This window comes from Durio zibethinus, chromosome 4 (genome assembly GCF_047325235.1).
Source record: "Durio zibethinus cultivar Kanyao isolate XHJ-2024 chromosome 4, ASM4732523v1, whole genome shotgun sequence".
NCBI lineage: Eukaryota > Viridiplantae > Streptophyta > Magnoliopsida > Malvales > Malvaceae > Durio > Durio zibethinus.
The window spans coordinates 7,384,394-7,410,315 of NC_143165.1; the positions used below are offsets into that span (position 1 = coordinate 7,384,394).

The following is a 25,922-nucleotide window of genomic DNA, read 5'->3' on the forward strand; positions in this document are numbered from 1 at the left end:
TATTATATTTTATATAAAAATTATATATTTTAATTTGTATAAATATAAAATATATTTTTATAATTTTTATTAAATTTATATATAATTATTTTTAAAATTTAAATTTAAATTTTTATTCTTTATATTTTTAATGTTATTATATTATATTTTAAATTATTATCAAATATATTTTTTATTTAAAGTTGACATTTTACTCACTTTTTCGAGCTTCTCGAAGTAAACAAGCGAAGATTTTGCATGATTTAAAGCAATTTTGAAATTAATGGACAAGCGATACAGTCTACAGATTTATTGATTAAATTAATAAATTATGAATATAATAAAATTAATTTATTTTTATTATGGATATTTGAAAATATAAAATAATAAATTATTTTATAAATTATTTATGAATATATTTAATTTTTATTTATTTTTATTTATTTATTAAATAATCATAAATAATATTTTAAAAAATTTTAATTAAATAAATATATCATAAATATAATAAAATTAGTTTAGTATGTGATTATTTCCTCTTATAGGTAGGGGCATTTATGTGATTATGGGGGGCAATTTGAGTATATTGGAGGGCCTTTCAAAATATGTATTAGCTTGTGGCTTGCGTAAGAGTCTTAAAAAAGTACTGCTGGAAAGTACAGGAACCTAGGTATGAATTAGCACTCACGAATTTAGAGAAATATCAAAGACATTTACTATAAATATACCATAAAAAATTCAACCTCGCATGTAATCACTTACATATTTTCTTTATCATGACCTGTCATTTCTAGTCTTAGACGACTCATTCTTAATTTATTGTACTTTGTATAAAAAAATTGGAAATAAATAAGTTGTTAAGATCCTCCTCTAAAATGAATTTGATCTAATTTTAATGTAAGATTTTAGTTTAATTTAATATTAAATTTGTCTTATTATACAGTAATTCATTGATTAATTGATTGATTTAATTTAATTTACTAATTTTTATACACAATGTTAATAATTATAACATTATTGATGGGATTTTTTAGTGGCGGTGAGGTGGGACTTAACTGAATGATTTTGTGGAGGTGAATTGGACCGACAAAAAAAAAAAAAAAACAGTCGGAAGGTGTCGAAATTAAGAATTAAAAATACATTTCAATACTCAAATTAATCAAACAAAGGAGGTTGAAGTAAAAAAAAAAAAAAAAGAATGGAGCTTAGAGATAAAAAAAAAAAGGTTTTCTTATTAATAATTTTATGTAAAAAATATTAATTATATCATCATAAGTTGAGTATCATTAACATTAATAACATTCATAACATGTAAATGTAAATATCAATATGTTATGACATTTTTATGATAATGTCACATATATTATCTTAAAATCGTAATTTTTGAGAACTTTAACCACAATCACCTTTATGGTATATTTTACTTAAATCATAATTTTGTTTTATACCAAGAAGTTATTTATAAAAATATTAGAATATTAGACACTCTAATCACTCTTAAAAAATAAATACCTTTAAAATTATTACATTTTATTTCATATAAATGAATAAAATTACTTGTGATATATTTAGCTTAATTAGAAAAAAATTTAAATTTGATTTGTTTATTTTCAAATCGAATTTAAATTTGAGTTACTTAAGTTACAAGTCAAGTTAAATGTAAGTAATTTAATAGTTAATTTGAAAGGTTCACAATAATCAAAATTTTATTTTTGATATATTTAATATAAAAATAAATGATAAAAATATAATAATTAATGTCAATATTAACAATTTTATAAAGCCTATCAAACTAACCTTGAGCAATCAATTACATTACAAACTAAATTCGAACATAGAAAATAAGTTCCGTCGAACTCGAATCGAACTTCAAATTTTGAGTTTTAAAGACAAATTAAACTTGAAGTTAATAATTTATTCACTTTATTTAGCTTAATTACCCCTCTACTTGTGACTTAATAACAAAGTAACATTAATCGTTTTTAGTTGTAAGGGATTTTTAAAATTCACTCCATACATTTTTTTTTGTAGATTTATTCAAATAAAGTTATTTAGATTGAATTAAACAAATTTATAAAAAAATTATTTTTGTACAATCTTTCAACTAATTCAAACTTAAACAACCAAAAGTGAAGCATGCTTCCTTTAGAGTCAATATCATTTGGTAACATTATTCTTACTTAAGCATAAAATAAAAGATTCACATGCTGAGATTAATGGTGAGTTAATATTTTGCTCAAACAATAGAAAAGGTCGTGCTAAATTTGGTAATTACCGGAACAGCAGTAAATGCCCAAAAATTGAATGCTGGTTTGGTATTGATGTATGCTGTGTCCTAAAGTTGCGTCACAAGCCTCTATGGATGTGCCACGTGGTTAGGAAGGCTTTTTTTGGACTTTTTTAGAAGGAAAGACTTGAGTTCAATATTTACCACCGTAAAAAAAATTAACTGAAAATTTGAATATAGCAGCGTCGAAAAAACAGTAAAAATAACGCAGACAGAGAAGAAGATGATGGACCTGCTCACCTCTTTCCTGTTAATTATTTTCATACAATTTTAATTTTGCTTTCTCACTCTCCCTTTATTTTACCGTGTTCACGCGCTACAATGATAATTAGTTTAAGTTTAAATTTAATTCAAACAAATTTGCAAGTATATGGTTTGTTTATTTTATTTTTTCATAAAATATTATGGTTTAAAAATAAAAAAATTACATGTATTGAAATTTTAATTTAAAATTTATTAGATATTATTTATAATTATATAAATAAATTATATTAAAATTTAAGTTTTTAGTATAAAAAATAATTTTATATGTATTTTTAGTTTTTATGATATTTTATATTCTTTCCTTAAAGAATTGAATTTAATTGTGAAAAATGATTTATTTTTTTGTTATTAAGCAAATGACAAAATCTTTGGATGGTTAGGATGCAAAAGTATTAGTTAAATATATATTTCAGAGAGGAAATAAGATAGGTATAATGGATATGAAAATAAAACTATTTTTCTTGAATTTAAAATACATGTTATTTCACTTATTATTGGTTATGTGATAGAAATTAAAAAAGAAATAAGAGATAAAGATGACTCAATTTTATGAAAATTAAGACAATTTTCATTATAATTTTAACTTTATTCATGATATTAAAAAGTAAAGAAACATTCATATAAGTATTTATTTGATAATAGTTTTAATAATTTTTTTATATTAAAAATTATCAAAATTTAAATTTTGATCATTATAATTAAAAAATTAGTATTTGACAAATGCTTGTAATTTATTTTAATTTATTTAATTTTAATAATTTAATTTGATAAAAAAATAAGAATGATGTCCAATCTCATTTTCTAAAATAAAAAACAAATTAAATCCATTTTTTGAATAATTATAAATAATTATAAATTTTTTGGATAATTAAAAAACAATTCAATCTAATAAAAAAATTTTAATGTATAATAATTAATTTATATTGTACTAAAAAATTAGCATTGTTGGATAAAAAATAAAGGAAAAATTACTCTTTTGAACTCACTTAAATCATGCAATTAAAATTAAAATAGAATGTAAATTTTTATTATCAGAAATCTAAAAATTTCTTCTGAGAGTGGGATAAGACATAGCTGATAGCCCACAGCACTGTCTCTCTCTCTCTAAATTCACATTCATTCTTTGCTTCTTCCTTTTATATCACGAGATCCCCATCTCTTTCTTTCTTTCCTTTCCTTTCTCTCTGTTAGATGTCTTCTACAAAGATTTTCCTTTCTTCTTCAAGCTCTGTCCTTCCTACATTCACTTCAAGCTTCTCCTTTCACTCACATTGCCAATAAAAAAACCCAAATACAAGAGAGAGGTGGGAGGGGGACGAGAATTGGGGTAAACCCATTTTTGGTGAAAGGAAAAGGAAGCGAAATGTCGCATCTTGGAAAGCCTGTAACGGAGTTAGGGGGTTTAGAGAAACTCGCCGATCAACTCCTTGACTCACTGAGTTACGATGTTAACAAGCCCGATTTCCGTGAACTCGATCTGGGTTCACCCGTGTCGCCGCTCCGAACTCGGCAACAAGGCCTCACGACGACAACGACGAGTTCGAGCTCCAGCTCATCCGGATCCGTTTCGGGTCGAAACGGATCCAACGCGATTTCTAGAAGATCCGAATCGGGTCCGAATACTCACTCGGGGGAACTTTCCGGGTCAAGCGAAACAAGCCCGACAGCTTCGACCCGTAATATAAAACTGGGTCAGACAAGATCGGAACCCAACACAACCCCAACCCACCCGCTGATCTATTCAGGTCAAAGCTCCGTCAACTCGCCACCAGTCAACGTTCTTCCGACGGGAAATATATGCCCTTCAGGGAAAATCCTAAAAAGTGGTATGGCAGTTAACCGGAGCTCCAGGACCGACGTTTTAGGTTCCGGGTCGGGTAATTATGGCCACGGCAGCATAATGCGGGGCGGTGGAGTGGCAACTGGAGTCGTTACTGCCTCCAAAGGCGGCGTCTTTGAACACAGTAACCCCCTGGTAAGCCGGGGGAATGGAAGTGATTTATTGAGGAAAGCAATGAGGAGTTCCGAACCCGAGGAAGTTAAAAGAGTTGGGAATGAGATGTATAAAAAAGGTCATTTTTTAGAGGCTTTGAGTTTGTACGATAAGGCTATAGCTATGTCTCCAGGGAATGCAGCTTACCGGAGTAACAGGGCGGCTGCATTGACGGCGTTAGGCAGAGTAGGAGAGGCGGTGAAGGAGTGTGAGGAAGCAGTTAGATTGGATCCTAATTATTGGAGGGCTCATCAGAGATTGTCTTCATTATTGTTAAGGTGAAAACAGTTTTGACATATATATTTTTGATGTTTTTTCAATCTGCATTGGCGAAAGAAAGAGTGTCGGTGGAAGTTGTTTTGGATAGTTTTGATATTTAGTGGGTTATTGATAGTTTTATTGATGTTTTGGATCTGGTTTTGTGAGAAAGAATTGTGTTTCTTTCGTCTTCTATTGCTTTGTCTTGATGATATATAGATGCAGAAGTTTTGATCTGGTGAATGAATGTGAGTGATGCTAATGTTTTCATCTGCATTGATGAGAATGGTTACTGAGGTTTTTTTTTTTTTTTAATTGTTAAGTGTTAGATCAATATGTTTTGATTAGTTAATTTTCTGTCTGCTATATTTATCAACACAATTGTCTGCTCCCTATCTTTTCCTTTCTGATCTGAATCATTTTCATTTTAATGGTTGTTTGTATTTCTAAGATAACCTTGTCTTGGTCTAATTTTCTCCTTTTAAATATTACTTGAGTTCTTTGTTGATTTTAGATGTTGGGTTTCCTCTTAGCAATTCTTTGAGATGTAAGGACTTTGTGTTCAATAGTTACCTCCACCAAATTATCGGTTCTTGTAAGTTATTTTTGAAGGATCTGTTCCCTAAGAATGTTGGTTGGCTCATGAACTTTTCGCCTATATTTCTATCTTCTATAAAAATTAGTTATCCGTCTATTTTGGTTTTTTGCCAGTTTATGTTATTCGCTTTTCTTGATGCCCGCCTTTTGCTCATTTAATTATTAAAGGCACTTTGAGATCACTTTTGTTATCCAGCACCAGTCAAATGCATAAGTGTTTAGGTTGCCCCAATTGAATCAAATGTGCATGTAAATATTTAGGTTGCTCCAATTTAACTCCACTGGATTTCAGGTTAGGGCAGGTTGAGAATGCTAGGAAGCACCTATGTTTTCCTGGGCAACCACAAGATCCAACTGAGATGCAGAAGTTGCAGGCAGTGGAAAAGCATCTTAGCAGGTGTACAGTTGCCCGGAGAATTAGAGACTGGAACAGTGCATTATGGGAAACTGATGCTGCCATTGCCGCTGGAGCAGACTTTTCTCCTCAGGTAAAAACTTGTCCAAAACTTTCCATCATTAAATTATGAAGAATTTGTGCAGTTAACAGACATTGAAAATGGCTGAACTGGTTCAAATTGAATTTACAGCTTTTTATGTGTAGAGTGGAAGCCCTTTTGAAACTCCACCAACTTGAGGATGCTGAATCAAGCCTTTCAATTGTTCCTAAATTAGACTCATGCACCAACTATTCCTCACAGACTAGGTTCTTTGGGATGCTTTCTGAAGCGTATCTCTTCTTTGTGCAAGCACAAATTGAGATGGCACTTGGAAGGTTAGTTTTAAAAAAATGCTGAGCTTCATCGGATATAATATGGCAAAGACTTTGGGAGCAAATTAAGAAAATTGATGATGGATACCTTGCAGGTTTCAGAATGCAGTTACAGCTGCTGAGAAGGCTGGACAGATTGATCCTCGAAATGTTGAAGTTGCTGTACTGCATAACAATGTGAGGTTGGTTGCAAGAGCACGAACACGTGGGAATGATCTTTTCAAATCTGAAAGGTTCACTGAGGCCTGCTTAGCATATGGGGATGGTCTCAGGATTGATCCATCAAATTCTGTTCTTTATTGTAACAGAGCTGCTTGTTGGTTTAAGCTTGGGCAGTGGGAGCGTTCTGTTGAAGACTGCGACCAAGCTTTAAGCATCCTACCTAACTACATAAAGGCCCTTCTTCGAAGGGCAGCATCCAATAGCAAGGTAAATAATTCTTTAAAGCTTTCCTTCATCTTAAGAATAATCATCTTTTGTGTATATATTCATATGGCTTTGGTTGCTTCATAGTAATGTTTACTTATTGTGAACTACAGTTAGAGAGATGGGCTGATGCTGTGCGAGATTATGAAGTTTTGAGAAGGGAACTTCCGGATGATAATGAAGTTGCTGAATCTCTATTTCATTCACAAGTTGCATTGAAGAAATCTCGCGGTGAAGAAGTTTATAATATGAAGTTTGGTGGTGAAGTAGAGGAGGTATCCAGTCTTGAGCAGTTCAGAGCTGCGATATCTCTGCCAGGTAAGTGTTTTCCTTAAATTCCCGACATTTTAAACTTTTCCTTACATTCCAGACATTTTAAACTATCTTCAATTGCTCTCTCTCCCCTTTTCACTGTCTGGCAATCCTCTTGAGAGTTAATTTTGAACCACAGGCATCTCTGTAGTCCATTTTAAGATGGCTTCCAACACGCAATGCAAGCAGATATCTCCATTTGTGGATGTACTATGTGGACGTTACCCCTCCATAAATTTTCTTAAGGTAAATGGCCCACTTTTCTTTCTCCATGGTTTATTTGTTTTTTCCATGCTCGTTTAGATAAAGAAAACTTCATTTAAAGCCGTAAAAATAACAGAAGTGTTTCTTCTCTACTTTCTGTTGGTTCTTTGGAGTAAAGGTGGACATTGATGAGAGTCCAGCAGTTGCCAATGCTGAGAATGTGAGGATTGTACCAACGTTCAAGATATACAAAAATGGTAGCCGGGTGAAGGAAATTGTGTGCCCAAGTCGAGAAATGCTGGAACACTCGGTGAGGCATTACAGCTTTTAGAACTCATCACTGTACTGTATTCCTGCTCCACCCTTTTTTTGTTTACTTGCCTTCCAAATGTCCATTTTGTTGGGAACTTTTCCACCCCCCTCCCAATCTTTCTTCCCACCACATAAAGATTACCAGATACCTTTGACATAAACCAGAGCTACATAATATCACAACCAATGCCAGAGGAACCCAGAGAAATTAGCTTTAGTTCCATTTTTGCAGTTGTTATTTATTCATTCATTCCTCATTGCTCTAGGGTTCCCTGTTCTTCCTCCCTTCACCTTTTTGTTAATTTTTTCTCCCTTTTCCATTTTCAAGTAGGCCAGCCTGGTTCTTGTATCACTACTTTCATTTAGTGGAAAAAACAAAAAGAATTGAGAAATATGTGTACAATTTAATTAAAGTGGATAATTAGTTTACATTTTGGAGATACAGCGAAAGGACTGGCAGGCAGGCTGGCTGGTAGTGGAGGATCTGTACATGTTTATGTGATGATATATACAAAACATTGGAAGCCACGAGGGAGACTGGATGTCTGTTGGTACTTAGTTACTAGGTTAGTGAAAGAAGGATGAAATATGTTGTCATTAATACTGTTGTTTCTTTTTTTTTTTTTATCCTCAACCATTCCATAAATAAAAAAATTCCCATTTTTTTCTTCTCTTTCTCTATGCAACTCTATTATTTGATAAATTTCAATTTCACAAGGGCCACTTGTGTCAATTCTCTGATCTGTTAGGCACAGGGGTCGATGAAAAAAAGTACATTTGTTTATAAATGAAGGTTGGTTTTTCTTATTAAGTAGTGGAGTGGGTGGTTGACATTATTCATTGCTTTCTTCCTCTGAAATTCAACTGTTGCCCTCTGGTGATAGGTGAGAGACAGATTGGCCTAGGAACCAAAAACCCCCCACGTCCCACTATTTGTTTCTTTAGTCATTAATGGACTATTATTTTTAGTTTTAGTGCAATTAATGCTTGTTATCTATTCCATTATTAGGAGATTTGATATTATTATTTGTTTGCAAGTTAAGTTGTTGTTTACCTTTGTCATGTGGGGACTAGAAAGGGAGAGGAGAGCCCCTCCCCTCCCTTGAGAGAATGGTTTTTTTTGGGGGGCATTCACATGTGTGGGCACTTAAAAGTGTTTTGCTGCCTCTAAGACCTAACCAAAAAGGGTCCAAAAGGTGCAAAATGGTCGGTGCCAATGTGAGCCGGGTACCCTTGTCCATGACTGACAAAGCAACTCAAGCCCTTCCTTTGGGGGGGTTGAACCCTTGGGCCATGTGTTGTGCTGTGGCAATTAATGCTGTCTTAGGGAAGAGAGATGGAAAATTCTTTGATTTGTAGATGACAATATTGTCTTTTTCTATTTATTTGTGAGTATCATATTTATCTTTTTCAGTGAGCAAGAGAAGCTATCAAAAGCGAAGCCAAGTAGCTAGTTCCAAATTTACAGGTTGTTCAAAGATTCCCCATTCAGAAACTTTGCAATATCAGCATTTGAGAAAAAAATAATAATAAAAGCTTGATGCGTTAGGTTTCTAAGCCTTTGTCACCCATTGTCTTTTTCCCTATATTTGATTAGATATCAGCATTCAACAAAGCACCTGAAACAAGTATTGAAAGCCATTATCAAATCTACTACGAGCTTATTGAGTTAGGTTTTGGAGAATATTTCTTTGGCATATCCTTTTCTTGTTTTTTTTAATCTTTTTTAGAGAACACTCCAGATCGAAACCATGGCGACCATGGTGGTTTCTGCGTGTTTGTATGCATGAGTATTCCGCGAGATATTATTACTTAAATTTATGCATTATTTTGATGCACATACAAACATACATATATATATATATATATAAATAAGTGTGAATTTTAAAAATATTTATAGTGATCAATTTAAATACTTTTATAAATTTTAAAATTAATAAATTTATTTTTAAATGTTTACGATTTTTATTAATTTAGTTAAATTTAATTAAAATCAATTAAAATTAATAATAGAGTTTATAAGAAATTAAAGTACTTAAATTTTAAAAATTTTAATTTCAAAAATGTTAAAAGCTATTGGTTAAAATATCTTTAGTAAATATTTTTACAAATTTTAATTTAAATGAATTAAATTAAAAAAAAATGCTAAACATGATTGACTAAAATATCGTTAAAAAATTAGTGTCAAAAATATTAAAAGTGATTGATAAAAATATCACTAAATGTTTTTATAAATTTAATTTAAATGACCTTTTTTATTATTAGATTATTTATTATAACTATAATGATTTTTCACATCAAATGAAAATACAACTTTTATTAATTTACTTAAGTTTAATTTAAATTAATTAAAATTAAAAATAAAGATTACTTAAAATTTTAAAATTTTAATTCCAAAAGTATTAAAGTGATTGACTAAAATATTTTTAATAAATATTTTTTTTATAAATTTTAATTTAAATAAAATTTTTATTATTAGATTCTTTTTTATAATTAGATTAAAAAGTGCTAAATGTGATTAACTAAAATACCTTTAATAAAATTTTAATCTAAAAATTTTTAAAAGTAATTAATTAAAACACCATTAGTAATTTTTAAAAAATTTTAAATTTAAATGATTTTTTAAATTATTAGACCTTTTTGCTAAATAAAATGAATTTTCACATAAATAAAACTATAAATAGAACGAAATCAAAGCTTAGTATGTATAGAAATAAACAATTATATGGAGATTGTTTCTTTAGTTGTTGTAAAAACAATTGTATATGTTGTTTATGTTAAAAAATAAATTTATTAAAAGTAATCATAATTAAGTTGTTGAAACATTTTTTTATTTTTTGTCTCACAATTTTTTGTTTTAATATATTAACTATATACATCTATTAATGATTTTATTATTTGTATATTTTACGAGTTGATCGTTTGATCATTGATAACATAATTAAAATTTTCAATCCCTTGAAATAATTATTTATTATATCATTTTTAGTTTAGTCTTATTTTTATAATTAATTTTTTTTGTATTCTTCTTTATGATTTTATAATTGTTATTCTCATGAATAAAAATTAATATCAAATCAAATACAAATCAATCGGGACCCTTCATTAACAATTGGTATTATATGATTCATTTAAAACTTTAATTAGATATTTCATTAGTTAAATTATATGAGTAAAGAGGTGGTGCAATTTTCAATAGCTCAGGATTACATTCTATTAAATTGCCATAAGAATTGTTCCCTTGATTGAGACAATAATTAATTTTAATTTTTTCTCAACTTTTATCTTAATATACATATATATATTATATGATTAATTTACATCTCAAGATTATTTAATCTTTCTCAATTTTATTAAATTGCTCACTTTTTTTTATCATCCAGAATGATCTAACATGAATTATTTTGAGTAAAAAAATTATCAAGTAAAGTAAAATTAATTGTTTTTGTGAATTCTTTGAGGATATGGCAAAATTTATTAGAACAATTTTTTGAATGTATTTATGTTAAAATTACATTCATTCATGAAAACTTATGTTAGTAATGCTGAAAATAAAATCATTATAAATTGTATAGGTACTATATAACAAGTTTGTTATTCTTAGAATTAGAAATTTTTTAAGAAAATAGGACAAATACCATGGTTAGCATTTTATTTTATTTTTTAAAATTACGTGTTTTAATTTTTTATATAATAAAAATTTATGTATAACAAATTTTAAAATAAAAAAATAAAGCTTTCAATTGATAAAAAAATATAATTAAATTCAATTGATGGAAACACTAATAGAAAATTATTCTAAGTAGAAAAATAAAAAAATCTTTTGTAACAATTTAAAAGTTCTTTATTTAATATTTTCCTTTCATCTTTAATGTCTTATTTTTATTTTCTTTGTGATTGACTTAATTAATTTTAACAGTATTTCTAAATGAAATTATAATTATAAGTAAATGAGTATACTTTCTTTTTATTTGGATTTATGATTATTTGAATCGAGTTTTTTAAACAAAGAAAAACATGCATAATTATTAAGTTAAATTTACTTAGTTGCATAAGTGAATAAATTAAGTACACTATAAATAAAAATACATAATAGAATTTGACTTAACCTATTTAGCTGCTAATCTTAAGTCTAAAATCTAACTTGAAATTATGAAAAGTCAAAATTCAAAATAATTAAAATACTAAATATACAATTAAATAAAGATTTATCAAAATTAAATAAAGATTTATCAAATAAATTTTACTAAAAAATGCTCTTAAATCACTTTTAAGTTAAGTTAATTTATAATTTATAATAATATTTTATATTAAATATAATAGTGATAATTAATTTAATGAATTTCAATTCTTTTGATTAAACATTATCTAATATGACAACCTTAAAATTTTTTATACAATAGTGAATATTTTTCAATTGACATAAAAATGAAAATGAAAGAGTAATAATATTTCTTTGAATAAAAGAGTTTCATATTAATCTTAAAGAAATTTGAAATCAATAGATTTGTACATTTTTCATTGAAATATGACTAAGTTATTAACTTTTTAAAATCAATTGAAATATAATCAAATTAGTTCATTTTTATAGTTATGTGTATTCTAGTTTTTTTAATTAAATTAAAATCTAAAATAAGTAAAAAATTTATTTATACTCAATTTGAGTTTTGAATTATTTCAAGTATGAGTTAATTAATTTATGTTATTTTGGCTATACTTTTATGGCACCAGTAATAAATTTCAAAATATAATAAGAACACAACATAATGAAAATTTAAGTGTAAAAGTGATAGGGATACTAATGATAATTCTAGAAGAAAATCTTTATGTCGAAGTCTTACAGAGATTTAAAGATATATCTTCTTTTGAAGATTTTAAAATTTGTACTACAAAAATATTAATTTAGATCAATGGATTTATAATTGTTTATTTGTTAATTAAGTTACTGCTATAAAGGTTGAGGGAAATACTTCAAATATTTCATTTAAAAGAAATATCATAGTTCATACTTATTCACAAAGATGGCATAAAGTTAAATATTATTTAGGCTTGTAGATACCTCATTTTGTCCGAAATTTTTTAAAGATTAAATAGGCTTTGAATTTCATAAATTGTGAAATTGTGCAATTAGGTTTTAATTGTGAAACTGAATTTTATGTGCAAAATCAAAAAGTCTAAAAATTGTAATTTTGTTTTGATCCATTTTTAGTATTATTTTCTATTTTAGCTTTTGATTTCTGTTTTAGTTTTTGGTTTATTATTATTGCTATATTTTTTGATTTTTTGGCATGTGATAAAAAAATCAAAATAAAAAAGTGAAAATTGAAAAGGGAAAAGTTGGGCAGATTCAATCTTTGCAAAGGTCCAAGAATATTCAACACAAGTTAATTTTGAAAAACTTGAGTTCTAATCCATAGAAAAAGGAAAAACAATCTTTTGAAGAATTATTTTGGCAAATTTGGTAGGATTCGGGGTTTTCTAAATTGAAAGGGGTTTAATCCCCGTATAAAGAATCATAATTTGTAATCAAAACACACAAGCAAACAACAAGCAGTTATAACAATTAGCATACCACAAAACAGTAGCTAAAGCAGAAAAAATTTTTGGATTTAAAGATTCTGGGTTTTGAAAATTTAATTCAAAATTTGGTGTTTGTTTTGGTTTTTATATTTTTGGGTTTTTGTTTTTTATATGATTTTGGGATTTTAGGGTATTTTTGAAGTTTCTGAGATTTTGGATTTGGGTTGAATTTTTTGGGTTTTGGTTTATTTTTTGAAATTATGGGTTTTGTGAGTTTTTTTTGGGTTTCTTTAAATTTTTCAATGAATTTTGATTTTTTGCCAATGTTTAGGCAGTTAGAGGATTTCTAAGTGACCGGTTTCTGGATTTTTGAAAGTTCTGGGGATGGTTTAAATTTTTTTAGCACCGTTTGAATCTTTTGGTGCCAAAATTTGGATTTTTTGGCTAGTAATAGGATTTTGTTGAATTTTCTGATAGCTTTTAAAGAAAGGTCAGAGGAAAAGGGAGACTAGAGAGAGAAGGGGAGGGGAAATACGAGGAAATCAAAATTTTTTTTTGTTTGCTTTTGTGTAGAATATTAGATTTTAATTTTTGGTAACATTTTTTAAAAGTTTGATCACATTTGATAAAATTTTGGTAAATTATTATATGACTTAGGTGCTCATTAATATAATTTTGCTAATTTTTAATAAATTTTTAATAAGTTTGATACAATTTTGATAGCCTATAATACAATTTTGGTAGCTTATGATATAATTTTGATAACCATTGATATAATTTTGGTAACTTTAGATATAATTTTAGTAAGTTTTGATATAATTTGATAATTTTTTATTTAATTTTGATTTTAATAACCTTTTATATATTGTGATGACCTTTATTAGAAAATTGATAACAGTTAATAAAATCCGGTAATGTTTAATACTTTTTTGGTAACCTTTGATAAAACTTGATAGCTTTTTATATAATTTTGATTTTGATAACTTTTGATATATTGTGGTTACTTTTATTAGAAGTTTTATAGCATTTGATAAAATTTTAATAACCTTTACTTATATTTTGGTAATTTATGATATAGTTTGAGTAACCATTTATATAACTTTGGTAATTTTTTATAAATTTTTAGTAAGTTTGATATAATTTTAGTAACTTTTAATAAAATTTTGATAATCTTAGATATGAACCTTTTATATATTGTGATGACCTTTATTAAAAATTTGATAACAGTTAATAAAATTTAATAACATTGAATACTATTTTGGTCATCTTTGATATAATTTGATAACTTTTAATGTAATTTTGATTTTGATAAATTTTGATATATTGTGGTAACCATTATTAGAAGTTTTATAACATTTCATAAAAGTTTAGTAACCTTTAATATAATTTTGGTAACCTTTACTACTATTTTAGTAACTTATGATATAATTTGAGTAACCATTTATATAATTTTAGTAACCTTTCATAAAATTTTAGTAAGTTTGATATAATTTCGAAAACTTTTAATACAATTTTGGTAATCTTAGATACAAATCTTTTATATATTGTGATGACCATTATTAGAAATTCGATAACAGTTAATAAAATTTGGTAATGTTTAATACTATTTTAGTAACTTTTGATATAACTTGATAACCTTTTATATAATTTTGATTTTGATCACTTTTGATATATTATGGTAACCTTTATTAGAAGTTTTATAGCATTTCATAAAATTTTAGTAACCTTTAATATAATTTTGGTAACTTTTATTACTATTTTGGTAACTTATTATATAATTCGAGTAACCATTCATATAATTTTTTTAACTTTTAATACAATTTTGGTAATCTTAGATACAGTTTTGATAAGTTTTGATATAATTATGATATCCTTTGATATAATTTTTGTTTTGGTAACCTTTTATATGTTTTAGTAATTTTTGTTAGAAATTTGCTAAAATTTGTAAGCATTATAAAATATTGGTAACATTAGGTATTAGTTCGGTAACTTGATATAGTTTTAGTAACATTAATACAATTTTGGTATCTTTTGATTTTGTAACCTTTCATACAATTTTGATAACTTATGATATACTTTTAGTCATTATTGATAGCATTTTGGTAACTTTTAATAGCATTTTGGTAATATTAGGTTTAGTTTTGAGAATCTTTGATACAATTTTGGTAAACTTTGATATAGTTATGATTTTGTTAATGTTTGATATAATTTGGTAACCTTAAATACAGTTTTGATAACTTTTGATACAATTTAATAACCTTTGATGTAATTTGCTAACCAAAGAAATTGTTTTGATAACTTTTAATACAATTTTAATAACCTTTGATATAACTTAATAATTTTTTATATAATTTTGATTTTGATAAACTTTGATATAATTTTGATTTTGATAAAATTTTTTAACCTTTGTTAAACGTTTGATAACCTTTAATAAAATTTTAGTAGCGTTTGATACGATTTTGGTAATCATTGATACAATCTCTTTAACTTATGCTATAATTTTAGTAATCATTGATATAATTTTGATAACTTTGATAAAATTTTGGTAACCTTGAATACAATTTTAGTAACCTTTGATATTTTTTTGGTAACTAATGATATAATATTGGTAATCATTGATACAATTTTGGTAACCTTTGACAAGATTTTGCTAATATATTAATATAATTTTGGTAAATTTTAATAAATTTTGGTAATTTATGATATAATTAATTAGTATTACATAGATAAATTAATGATGAACTAAAATAAATGAAACTAATAATTTATAAAAAAAAGCTAAAAGTTATGCAACCTTTAAAAACTAAACTATGAGCTTAAAAAACAAAAATATAATGATTGCAGGAAATTAAATTATATAAATATTATATGCACAATATGAAGAGCAATTGAATATTTCTTAATTATATTTTATCAACATGAAAAGAAATTGTTTTGACTAAAAAAAAAGAGACATAATAATAAATGTCAACATGCTTTGACTAGAAAGAAATATACAAAATTCAAGGAGCTAAATGTTTGTATGTTTAAAATTGATTAAATTACGAATATAAATTAAAAAAATAAAAGTGTTAGCAATTCATTAAATTTATCATACAACTCAGAAAAAAATTATAAATTTTAGAAGTGCCAAGATGGGAAAATTAGATATGAAAGATAAAGGGTAAATTGAGATTTTAAAAGTAAAAGGGGGCAAGCATGAACTAACAATACATTAAGAGTTAAATTAGCAATAAATCTATGATGGTAATAAATCAGTGCAAACTTAGTGGTAAATTATCAAAAACTCTATGCTAAATCAATTATAATTTAGTTGTGAATCAATGATAACTTAGTATTAAATCAATATTAACTTAGTAGTAAATTATTATTAATTTAATAGTAAATTATTGATAACTTAATAGTAAATCATTCATAACTTAATAATAAATTAATAATAAGTATTAACTTAGTGGTAAATCATAGTTTTTGAACTTAGTAGTAAATCATCAATAACTTTTGCTAAATTGTTATAAAAGTAAATTAAAGATAATTTAGTAATAAATCAATATAAATTTAATAGTAAATTATCAATAACCTTGTAGTAAATCTTCGATAACTTAATAAATTATTAATAACTTAACAATAAATCAATATATAACTTAGTAGTAAAATGTTATCTATATATTTTATATTAAACTCTTTAGTAAAATAATTGTTGTATTGTATGGTATCCTCTAAAACGTTAGTAATAACTATACAAAAAATTATTGTTCTTAGGGACATATTTAAAATGAAAGAGAAATTAGTCTAATCTTATTGAAAAAAAATCATAAAAATTATCTATAAGTTATTTTCTTGGTTACATACAATTTTTAAATCAAAATTTATGATATAATAATAATAATAATAATAATAATAATAATAATAATAATAATAATAATAAAAGTTTGGGATGAAAAAGAAAACATTATATAGTTATTTTATCTGAAGTAACAATAATTTTACAATAATATGATTTTAAATCAAAATTAAAAATTTAAATTCTTAGTAGCAAATAGAATAGAAGTAAAAGTTTGAATGAGTTCACTGATAATTGATTACTTTACAAATTCATAAAAATAAAGATAAAAATCCACCACTAAAAAAATTAAAAAGAAATATAGAGGAAAAGCATTAAAGTAAAAAAAAAAAAAAGTACAAAATCCGATGTGATTATAATAGAAGACGATCCTCTAAGATTGAAAACTTAAAAAATATTTTTAAAAAAATAAAGATGATGACCTATTAATAATATACTTGAAAAAAATTTCTAAATAAAAAATTCAAAATAGAGAAAAAATAGAAATTTATTTTTATTAAAACTTCACTTTAAAATTTTTGTTATATTTATTTGCTTTTGAATTTAAATTTAAAATTTCAATTTAATTTAGCATTACAATTATTATTTCAATTTTATTACTACAAACAAATATTAAAATTATAATTTGATTAAAATCATGTGCATAGCACGTGTCAAAAATTTGCATACATAATATAATTGAACTTTTATTAAATTTGTTTGTATCTTAGTAGCCTGTCAACATTACAGATTTTGTGGTGTAAAATAAAAGAGTTTAGAAATCAGCTAAAGCTTGTTTGGAAGGGAAGCAATTGGCAAAAGCTAAAGACCAAGCTATCAACAGAATTGATGTGAACTATGGACTTCACTCCAAAACCAACCTGATTTCAGTATCTGAAAGTGAAATTTTTAATTTTTCTACGATATAAATTTTTTTTTGTAGAAAACCCAAATAAATTAAATATATAAAGCATGCCTTCTGATACATAAATAGAATGGGAAAATACAAAAAAGTACGTAAAAAGGTACTGTAGAATTACCATTTGTACGGAGTAGGCTGAAAATTTTGGATTTTCTTTTTAACCTTTTATGGCAAGGAATATAACCGCTGTAGGAAATTGATTTTAATTTATGTGATCAGAAAAATGGTTTCGTTTTATTAGTTTCATATTAATTTTTAAGAAGATTTGACAATCTTTTAATTTTATTTCTGCAATACTACTTCACCGGTGATATAAGATAATGATCTATTTCATTTATCTTGTCAAAATCAATAAAAGATTGATTCTATTAGTAAATTTGTTCATCTCAATATTAATTGATTTGGATTTGAATTTTATAAGTGATTTTTTGTCGGTATTAATCATATATAATATTATATTATAACATAAATAAAAATTTAATAAAATTTATTTACATGAATGTTTAGGTGGACAATTTATATTATTGACACGTAAAATATTTTTAAATAATTTTATTCAATCAATTATCTAATTTTTAAAAATTTTAAAGTTTCAAAATTTTCATTTATCAAAGTCTTTCAAAATAAATAAGATTTATCTTATTTTAAATCTAATAAAATATATCTTCTCATATTTCACTCTTACCTAATTCAAATAGTTTTTAAAAGTTAAATCTCTAAATTTTAGGAATTATAAAAAATTATATACCATCTAAATTAATATTTATATAAATTTATATAAATAAAATTTTTGGTTGAACCACTGTTATTTACTAATTTTTTGTTTTTATTTTTTTATAATTTAAAATAAAAAAATAATTTATCTCAATTTAAAATTACACACATATCTAAATTTAAAATTATATTAACTTTTTTTTATCTTAATTTTAAATTAAACTTGGATAAACTAAACTTTGAAAAATTTAAAATTTTTTAAAATTAAATAATTATCAAATATATATTTATGATTTTTTCTCACAGTCAATGTTTTTTTTTGTCATAAAATTATGACAAGATAAAGTTTCAAAATTAAATATGAAAAAATCTTTTATGATATATCACGTGTAAATCTTAGTTTATACTAAAATAATATATACTTTTAAAAATTTATGTAATTGTGAATAAGAGATTAATTTTTTCATTGTTATTTATAGATAATTTTACTTTCATAATTTAAAACTTTCATAATACTTATTTAGATTCGTTCATAATAATTTATATATAGACAAATTTTTTAATTTTAAACTCTAAATTATAAATGGTTATGATTATTTTTATTTATTTATATATAATATAAAAATTAATATAAATTAAAAATTTAAATTATTAAAAATATAATAAAAAATTCCGTGCATGGCACGGGTAAAAAAAAGCTAGTCTTGTATATGTAATTCATCCCTTTGAAATGAGAAGCATCTTATTTTGGACATGGAGATTTTGAGCAATCTATTTGTTTCGAATTTTGTTTTGACAAAAAATAAATTATTTATCAAATAAAGGGAAAAAATGCTTTTCAGTTTGAACCCACAAATTCTCACATATTTGAATGTTGATTGTTGAGCTTATTAACATTAATGTGTTTTTGGTTAATTGGGGGAAAATCAAAACCTTCATTATGACTTTTTTTTTTTTTTTTTTAAGATTTAATACCCACTAAGGAAATGAAGGGTCCCTCGAAATATTGCTACAATGATGTAATTTATCTGATTAGTAAATCAATTTTAGTTCAATATATCCAGGGATTTTGACCATTTCATGGGGTTGTTTTGAATTTTCAATTCTTCTTTTCAAGTTAAAAAAAAAAAAAAAAAATCAGCTCTCAATAATGAGGCCATGATTGCAAAATAGAGTATAATAATATAGGGATTGCAGATGCATTGTGAAGATTGTCAAAGGCCTCTTTCTCATTGCATCAGAGTAAAAACCACTCAAATTTTGGAGTTTCATCAGCCATGGCTAATACCAGAGAAATAGTATTTGGTTCTATGCCTCATGTGGTATGTATAATAGAATGCTTACAAATATTGGAACCTAAGTTTGAAAAAAATAATGAAACACCATACAAAGAAAACAACTACTAAGACACCATGTTTTTCCATACTAATTTTTAGAATGATGAACTTCTAATTGAATCAATCGTGTTTTTGCAGGTAACCTCACCATTGTTCTAAGTAGTTTGATATTTATCAAGAATTCACCTTGCATTGGCAAAAATATGTGCACTTACCTTGTGAAAACAAACCAAAGAATTGAGATGAAAGCATGTAAAAGCTCACATAACAGGAGCAAAAGGAGAAATTTAGAGTAACCTTGCCCTGCATAAGAGAAACAAGAGACTAGGAGGGTTTTGTAATGATCCATCAAAGAAAAGTTCTCTCTTTAAAGCACAGGAAACGAAGTTCTGAGGTGTGATCTTGTTCCAAAAGATCTCATCTTAGTTCTGTTTACAATTTTCACTATCAGCAATAGATATGTGATTTCACTACTCGTTCAAACAATTATGGATAAAAGATGAACCAATAGGTGAACCTGAAACAATCAACTTCTAAATAAGCAAATCCAAAATATCATCTTATAATTGTGGATTCAAGTCACTACTAAAATGATATCCACCAATATTGAGGAGCTTATAAAAACAATCAGAACAAATAAACAAGCAATAATAACAAAGGGATTCCAATCATTTATGGCCTTTTCTAAGGAACACCATGCAGAGGAGCACACTACTGTTCTATCAAAGACTCCACTTTTCGATTCATACTTTTATGATTTTAGCTTTTTCAAGAATATTAAACTGGTCTCTACACTATAAGAGTACAACTCCTTGTAATAATTCTTTCCACAAGAAGGGAGGAACTTGGTCACCAGCTATGGACAACAGAACACATACAAAAGATAGGCTTTTTACCTTCTGGGGTAGCCTATTCTAAAACCACTCAATTTCCCAAGTTAATTTGAGCAGAGGTGAATAGTTAAAAAGAAATTTTAAGATCCTCCTCAAGTGATTTCACAAATCATTCAAACAATTCAGGATACAACCAATGACTAATCAGCAATGCCAAGGATCATTCATTCTACAATCAATAATCATAGATTCAAGTCACCATTAAGGATCAACATACAAAAGTAATCCAAAGAAATAAAAGAAGCGAAAAATGTAATTATACCCAAATAAAAACAAAATTACGATAGTAAAAACTTCACCATCCATTCACTATCATGAAAGGAACAATATTTATCAAATAAACCAGACAGTTAGAACTTGAAACTCCAATTCAAAAGGTTTCAAGTTCGAATCTTTGCAATAGAGCGCTATCCAAATTGTTAGTCCAACAATCAATTAGTTCCAATTTGTGTAAAAAATTTATTCTAAATTTTAACCTTCTTATTTCATCTCCAAATCCTTGGAATCCTACGGAGAACCCAAATCCTCCTTCTCATTCTCTTTTTCCAATTCCTTGACAACCTTTTCCTCAGCCTTCTTCTCGGCTCGTAAAACCGGCTCATAGTAATCAGCATGAGCCTCCATACACTTCTTCAAAGCTGAGGTTGCTTCAAAGCATTTTTCCACAATATCTTCCTTGTTTTCTTCAGCTTCTCGGATGCAATTTTCCCAACCAACAAAGCTCTCTTTGCATCCTCCTGCTTTCATGAACAAGCAAAACCCGCACTCCCCTTCTTCTTCTTCTGATTCTTCGTTTGGGGAATCTTCCGGGGGCTGTTTGGGTTCTGGGTCTTTCAGGGTTTCAGGATCAGGGGACTGTTTGGGTTCTGGGTTTTGAGAGGACATTCTTTTGTGGGGTTTGATGAGTTGAATCCGTGAGTCGGGGAGCCAGTCAAGGTTGGGGTGTTGGTTGAACAGAACTTTCCCTTCCCTTGGGCTGCTTAAAACCTCCTTAAACCCCCTTTGAATTGTGTTTTTTTCTTTTTAAAATATTTTCAATTGTTGAATTTTTCTATTAAAATATATTTATTGGGTCAGGATGGGACAGGGTTCTTTACAAGAACTTTCTCTTGGAGATTTGATTAAAATCCAAGTGGAATTATTTAAGTATTATATTAAAAAGAAATATTTGATATACTAATATTGAAATTTTTTAACTTCACAATCGCATATTTAAAAAGATGATATATTTATTTTTTTAATTAATTTTTTTAATTTTTTAAATATACATTAAATAACATATATTATTATTTTAACCCTTGAAATTAACTCCGTACATCAAATAATTTCTCTACATTAAAAGGCAATTTATATATATTTGCCTAGGTGAATTAATAAAAAATTTGTTTGGTTGATTTTTATTGTTATTTATTTTTTTGACGAAGTCTAATATTCTACACGTAACCACTGGATATAGGCATGCAAATATGCTAATATAGAAAAACTTTTAAAAAAAATTGAAATATGAATTTATAAAAAACTTTTAAAAAATTGAGCGTATCCGTATCATAAATTTATTCGAATAATATATATTAGTAGTTGGGAAATTTATTCTAATAACATATATTAGTCATTAGAAATTAGTTGCCAAGTATTATACGTAAATTTGAAGAATACCTGCCGAATTTGCAGATAAAAAAGATGCATAGATTGCAGGCGAGTCTTTTAGATAAAATTTGACGCAAGTCTTTAATCCAACAACCTGTTGTAAGAGATTATAAATGCACCGTTGAAAGAACTTCTAATATTTTTAGGTTTTCAACATCAAGAACAATACTAAACCCTGAACCCCAAATTTAATCCATCTTCATTCTTACATTTCCAGTTAAAAGATTCTTTCCCCTACCTTTTCCAGTACATAATTTGCTTCTCTCTAGTTCCAATTGATGAACTTGATATATAAATAATGCACCAAACCCTAAGTGGATTGCTAACCGGAATCGGAAATAGCTATATTTGAGAATGATCCAGTAGTTCAGCGTTTGAGTTTTAGAGAAGAACGTATATTATCATACAAAGTTCAGAGACTGCTTCCAACGGTAAACAATTAACAGGTAGCAACTGGAAGCTATGCCAATATCAAACTCTTTCAAACATCAACTCTTCCAAATTTCCATATGAAATCGCCATTGAATAGCTTACATTGCATAAAAGGTTATTTTAAGAGGACAAACATTTCCAGCAGTGTTCATGCACCGCTCGCATATAAACGGGTCCATTCCTTAGCTGCAAAAGGTCAAGGAAATCAAGAACAGTCAATTATAAGAATAGTAGCATTATCATTCCTTGATTTTAGTAGCGATCCCAATGCTCTAAGATGGCAACCACAGATTTTACCTGTCTCAACAGCTTCAGCCTCATTTGTTTTCCAGTGCTTAGCAATATTCTCAGAGAGTGGATCATCGGGATTTGGAGCACTCAAAAGTGCCTGAATGCTGAAATAAAGATAATAATGTCAGTGTAGTATCCTAAAACTCAAGATGCTGCCATAAAAAAAAGATAATAACGCCTTCAACCCAGACTCAAGTGAAACCCTTTCTAGAGTATTAATATGTTTTTGTGTTTGAAATAGAAGTGAAGTCATTCTAGCAAAACAAAAACTACATCTTTACTTATAACACCTAATTTTCCAGAAAAAATTCTGTCAAGATGCAAAATCTTCTAAATATTCTTCAGCATATCATGAAATATTCGTGACACAAGAAATGTACACTGATTTACAACAATAGAGTTACATACTCACAAAAACTTATAATACCTCAAAAGTACAGTCCGGATCTGAAGCGCTGGACTCCACTTGTCTTTGAGAATATCAAGGCATATTCTACCAAGCTACAAGAAAGCTCAACCCTTAAGAGCTAAGAAAATACATCTTTCACACCATAAAATAAGGACAGCAGAAGGACAGATGCCAACCTTATCAATGTTAGGATGATAAATCTTTGTCAGAAATCGAACCTGTTACACCAAATTGGTTAAGGTGGATAAATATACAAAATACACCAAAAAGGACAGTATTAAGGATGATCGAAAATTTCGAAGAACAGAGAACAATAAATCGATGCTGAAATGCCAACTACTGTCAGTTAGCAATTCTATGAATATACTACACTCAGGAACCACTAGTGAAAGAGAGCCAAACAATTAAGTCCAATAACCAGAAACGAGACAATGAAGTCCCAATCTTGGGAAACCTGACAATTAAGTATCAAACATAAGAAGACAATTAAGTCTCAAATGCCATAATATCAGCCATGGAGAGTCCAGTTAGAAGAATAAGCACCTATTAGATCATTAACACGAATCAGAGTTGGTTCTGCACAACTGATCACATGCAAAGGCATCCACAGGAATAATGTTCTTCCCAGGTAAAATGTAAGACTAGAATCAGCTACCTAGGTAATAGCGGGTATGGTATTGACAGAATCAGAAGGACTTTCTGAAAGCCAGTGCATATGACATACTATTAGTATATATTCCGTAATCACCAAGGACACCTTAGAAAGTGATCAAAACTAGACGCACTAACAGCAAAAACATGCTAGATAAAACAAACCCACAAAGTAAAAACAGATTTCTCGACAATGCAAACTACAGCATCCTATATCATATTAAGATCCCTATAAGTAGCATTTTCAGATGAAGCCAAGTAATATTGTATATCAAAGGATCACCAATCCAGCTTGCAACAACAGATACAGAAACAGGAAGGCCATACTACTTTTTAGAAATGAATCAAAGTTGAGTACCTTGGGAGCAGCCATGGGATATTCTTCAGGTAAAAACAGTTCCAACTTGAAAACCCCTCCTGAACAAATATCCCAAACAAGAAAATGCATCATATCCTATATGTAAGCGCAAAATTAATTATAAAATGCAACAAACAACAAAAAAAGCAATGAGATATTACCAAAAACACATTTGATAAGCAGACTAAGAACTGCTTAAGACTGAAAAAATGCTAATTGGACCTATTTCAAGCCTGAAAACATCAGCCCATTTTTCTCTTTTCAATAAAAAAAGAAAATGAAATAAAATAAACACTTCAGAACCATTTTCTCAAAACCTTTCCTACTTTAAGTGTATAGAAATCATTTTAATGACTGAAAATCGGCAATGGTGTCACTCTTTATGACTTAAATCAGCCCACACCCAACTATTATACAATGAACAGTAAAATTTTACATTTCTAACACATGGCAAAATTATTTGCAACCATTATATGAAAAAATCAATTACCTTCATATGGAGACTGTGTGGGACCAAGGATCATCACATTGAAATATCGCATATTATCCTCTGATGGTGAAGCACTAATTCCCGGTGCTGTAATAAAAAAAACCCAAATAAACTCTCTTATTTAACAGAAAAAAAACCCAAAAAGTTATTTTTTCTCATCTCATAACATTTTAAATACTCTATAAAACACCGATACTAAACAGAATTCAACAAGAATTTCTATAAAAAGAAAAAAAATAAATGGGAAAGAAAAACCAAAGTACTTACCTGGTTCACTGAGGAGACGCTGGGTTTCCTGTTTAGATCAAAGATAAAGAAACCAAAATTAAAGCATGAAAATTAACAAAATTCACACAAAAATTAATGCTTTCTTCAATCTCAGAAGGCGATCTTAAAATAATTAGATGAGGATTTTGATCCATCAAAGCCCTAAAAACTTCGGTTATCAAACCAAACAGAAGAAACCCAGAAAAGAAAACCGAAAATGAAAAAAAAAAAGTAAAAGAATTAAGATTTTCTTAAGGATTCTTGGGAAACAAACAAATCGGAGAAATCGAGAAGGATTTGAACGAGATCAAAGGAGGAACCTTGATGATTCTTCGAGGGAGATTACTATTAGCCATTGGCGAAGATCGATTGATGAAGTAAAAGAAAAAGAGAAAGAATTAGGGTTTTGAGAATCGGCAGATGGAGAGAGAAATTTTTGAGAACGAAAACAGAGTAAATAAAAAGGACCCTTCGCTTCTTAACTCTCTTCAGAAGACTTTACAGATATATATAATTATTAATTTTCTCCAAAACGCAATAGTTTTGACCTTTATGTTGTACTATTCTCTTTTTTAACTACATTATTATGTTTTTTTTACTTTTTTACTTTTATGTTACTTTTTAATTTTTACAATGTATAAATTACTAATTAAAAAAGAGTACATAATGTTAGTAAAAAAAGATTTTAGTTAGTGTTATTATCCTGTACATATTTCATGAGACGGATTAAAATTTCATCACTTATTTGTTTCTGGTATACCTAAAGTGAT

General features: G+C 27.3%; 3 protein-coding genes across 5 annotated transcripts; 1 reads left to right on the forward strand and 2 right to left on the reverse strand.

The window, feature by feature from the left end:
- The first annotated feature begins 3,646 nt into the window (after positions 1-3,646).
- LOC111288260 (TPR repeat-containing thioredoxin TTL1-like) lies at positions 3,647-8,072 on the forward strand. Of its 2 annotated transcripts, XM_022879075.2 has the most exons (8): positions 3,647-4,801; positions 5,671-5,866; positions 5,966-6,150; positions 6,243-6,576; positions 6,687-6,891; positions 7,025-7,131; positions 7,268-7,399; positions 7,847-8,072. In XM_022879075.2, the coding sequence occupies exons 1-8, from the start codon at positions 3,894-3,896 to the stop codon at positions 7,901-7,903; spliced, it is 2,124 nt and encodes a 707-aa protein (XP_022734810.2). In that variant the 5' UTR covers positions 3,647-3,893; the 3' UTR covers positions 7,904-8,072. The 2 variants fall into 2 exon arrangements, with proteins under 2 accessions (XP_022734810.2, XP_022734811.2); XM_022879076.2 differs by lacking the exon at positions 7,847-8,072 and having other exon boundaries at positions 3,675-4,801; positions 7,268-7,571.
- Positions 8,073-21,063: 12,991 nt separating this feature from the next.
- Positions 21,064-21,634, reverse strand: LOC111287354 (uncharacterized). The gene is given in 1 exon segment (XM_022877863.2): positions 21,064-21,634. A coding segment is annotated over 1 exon segment (414 nt). The 5' UTR covers positions 21,493-21,634; the 3' UTR covers positions 21,064-21,078.
- A 935-nt stretch (positions 21,635-22,569) lies between these two features.
- On the reverse strand, positions 22,570-25,632 carry LOC111287353 (ubiquitin-conjugating enzyme E2 36). Of its 2 annotated transcripts, none has more exons than XM_022877862.2 (8): positions 25,473-25,632; positions 25,153-25,180; positions 24,886-24,972; positions 24,396-24,454; positions 23,563-23,604; positions 23,405-23,478; positions 22,984-23,081; positions 22,570-22,872 (listed from the first exon to the last, which is right to left on the reverse strand). In XM_022877862.2, exons 1-8 carry the CDS (start codon positions 25,506-25,508, stop codon positions 22,835-22,837), a joined length of 462 nt encoding a protein of 153 aa, XP_022733597.1. In that variant the 5' UTR covers positions 25,509-25,632; the 3' UTR covers positions 22,570-22,834. The 2 variants fall into 2 exon arrangements, with proteins under 2 accessions (XP_022733597.1, XP_089615463.1); XM_089759337.1 differs by having other exon boundaries at positions 23,390-23,478.
- Positions 25,633-25,922: the final 290 nt, after the last annotated feature.

Bases quoted from the DNA above. Each gene is read 5' to 3' on its own strand.
- LOC111288260 (XM_022879075.2), top strand. From the start codon at position 3,894: ATGTCGCATCTTGGAAAGCCTGTAACGGAGTTAGGGGGTTTAGAGAAA. The intron at 6,151-6,242 runs GTTAGTTTTAAA...GATACCTTGCAG, and splicing joins ATTGAGATGGCACTTGGAAG to GTTTCAGAATGCAGTTACAG. The intron at 6,892-7,024 runs GTAAGTGTTTTC...TTTGAACCACAG, and splicing joins AGCTGCGATATCTCTGCCAG to GCATCTCTGTAGTCCATTTT.
- LOC111287353 (XM_089759337.1), bottom strand. From the start codon at position 25,508: ATGGCTAATAGTAATCTCCCTCGAAGAATCATCAAG. The intron at 24,973-25,152 runs GTAAGTACTTTG...TTTTTATTACAG, and splicing joins GCGTCTCCTCAGTGAACCAG to CACCGGGAATTAGTGCTTCA. The intron at 23,082-23,389 runs GTGAGTATGTAA...TCTTTATTTCAG, and splicing joins TTGAGGTATTATAAGTTTTT to CATTCAGGCACTTTTGAGTG.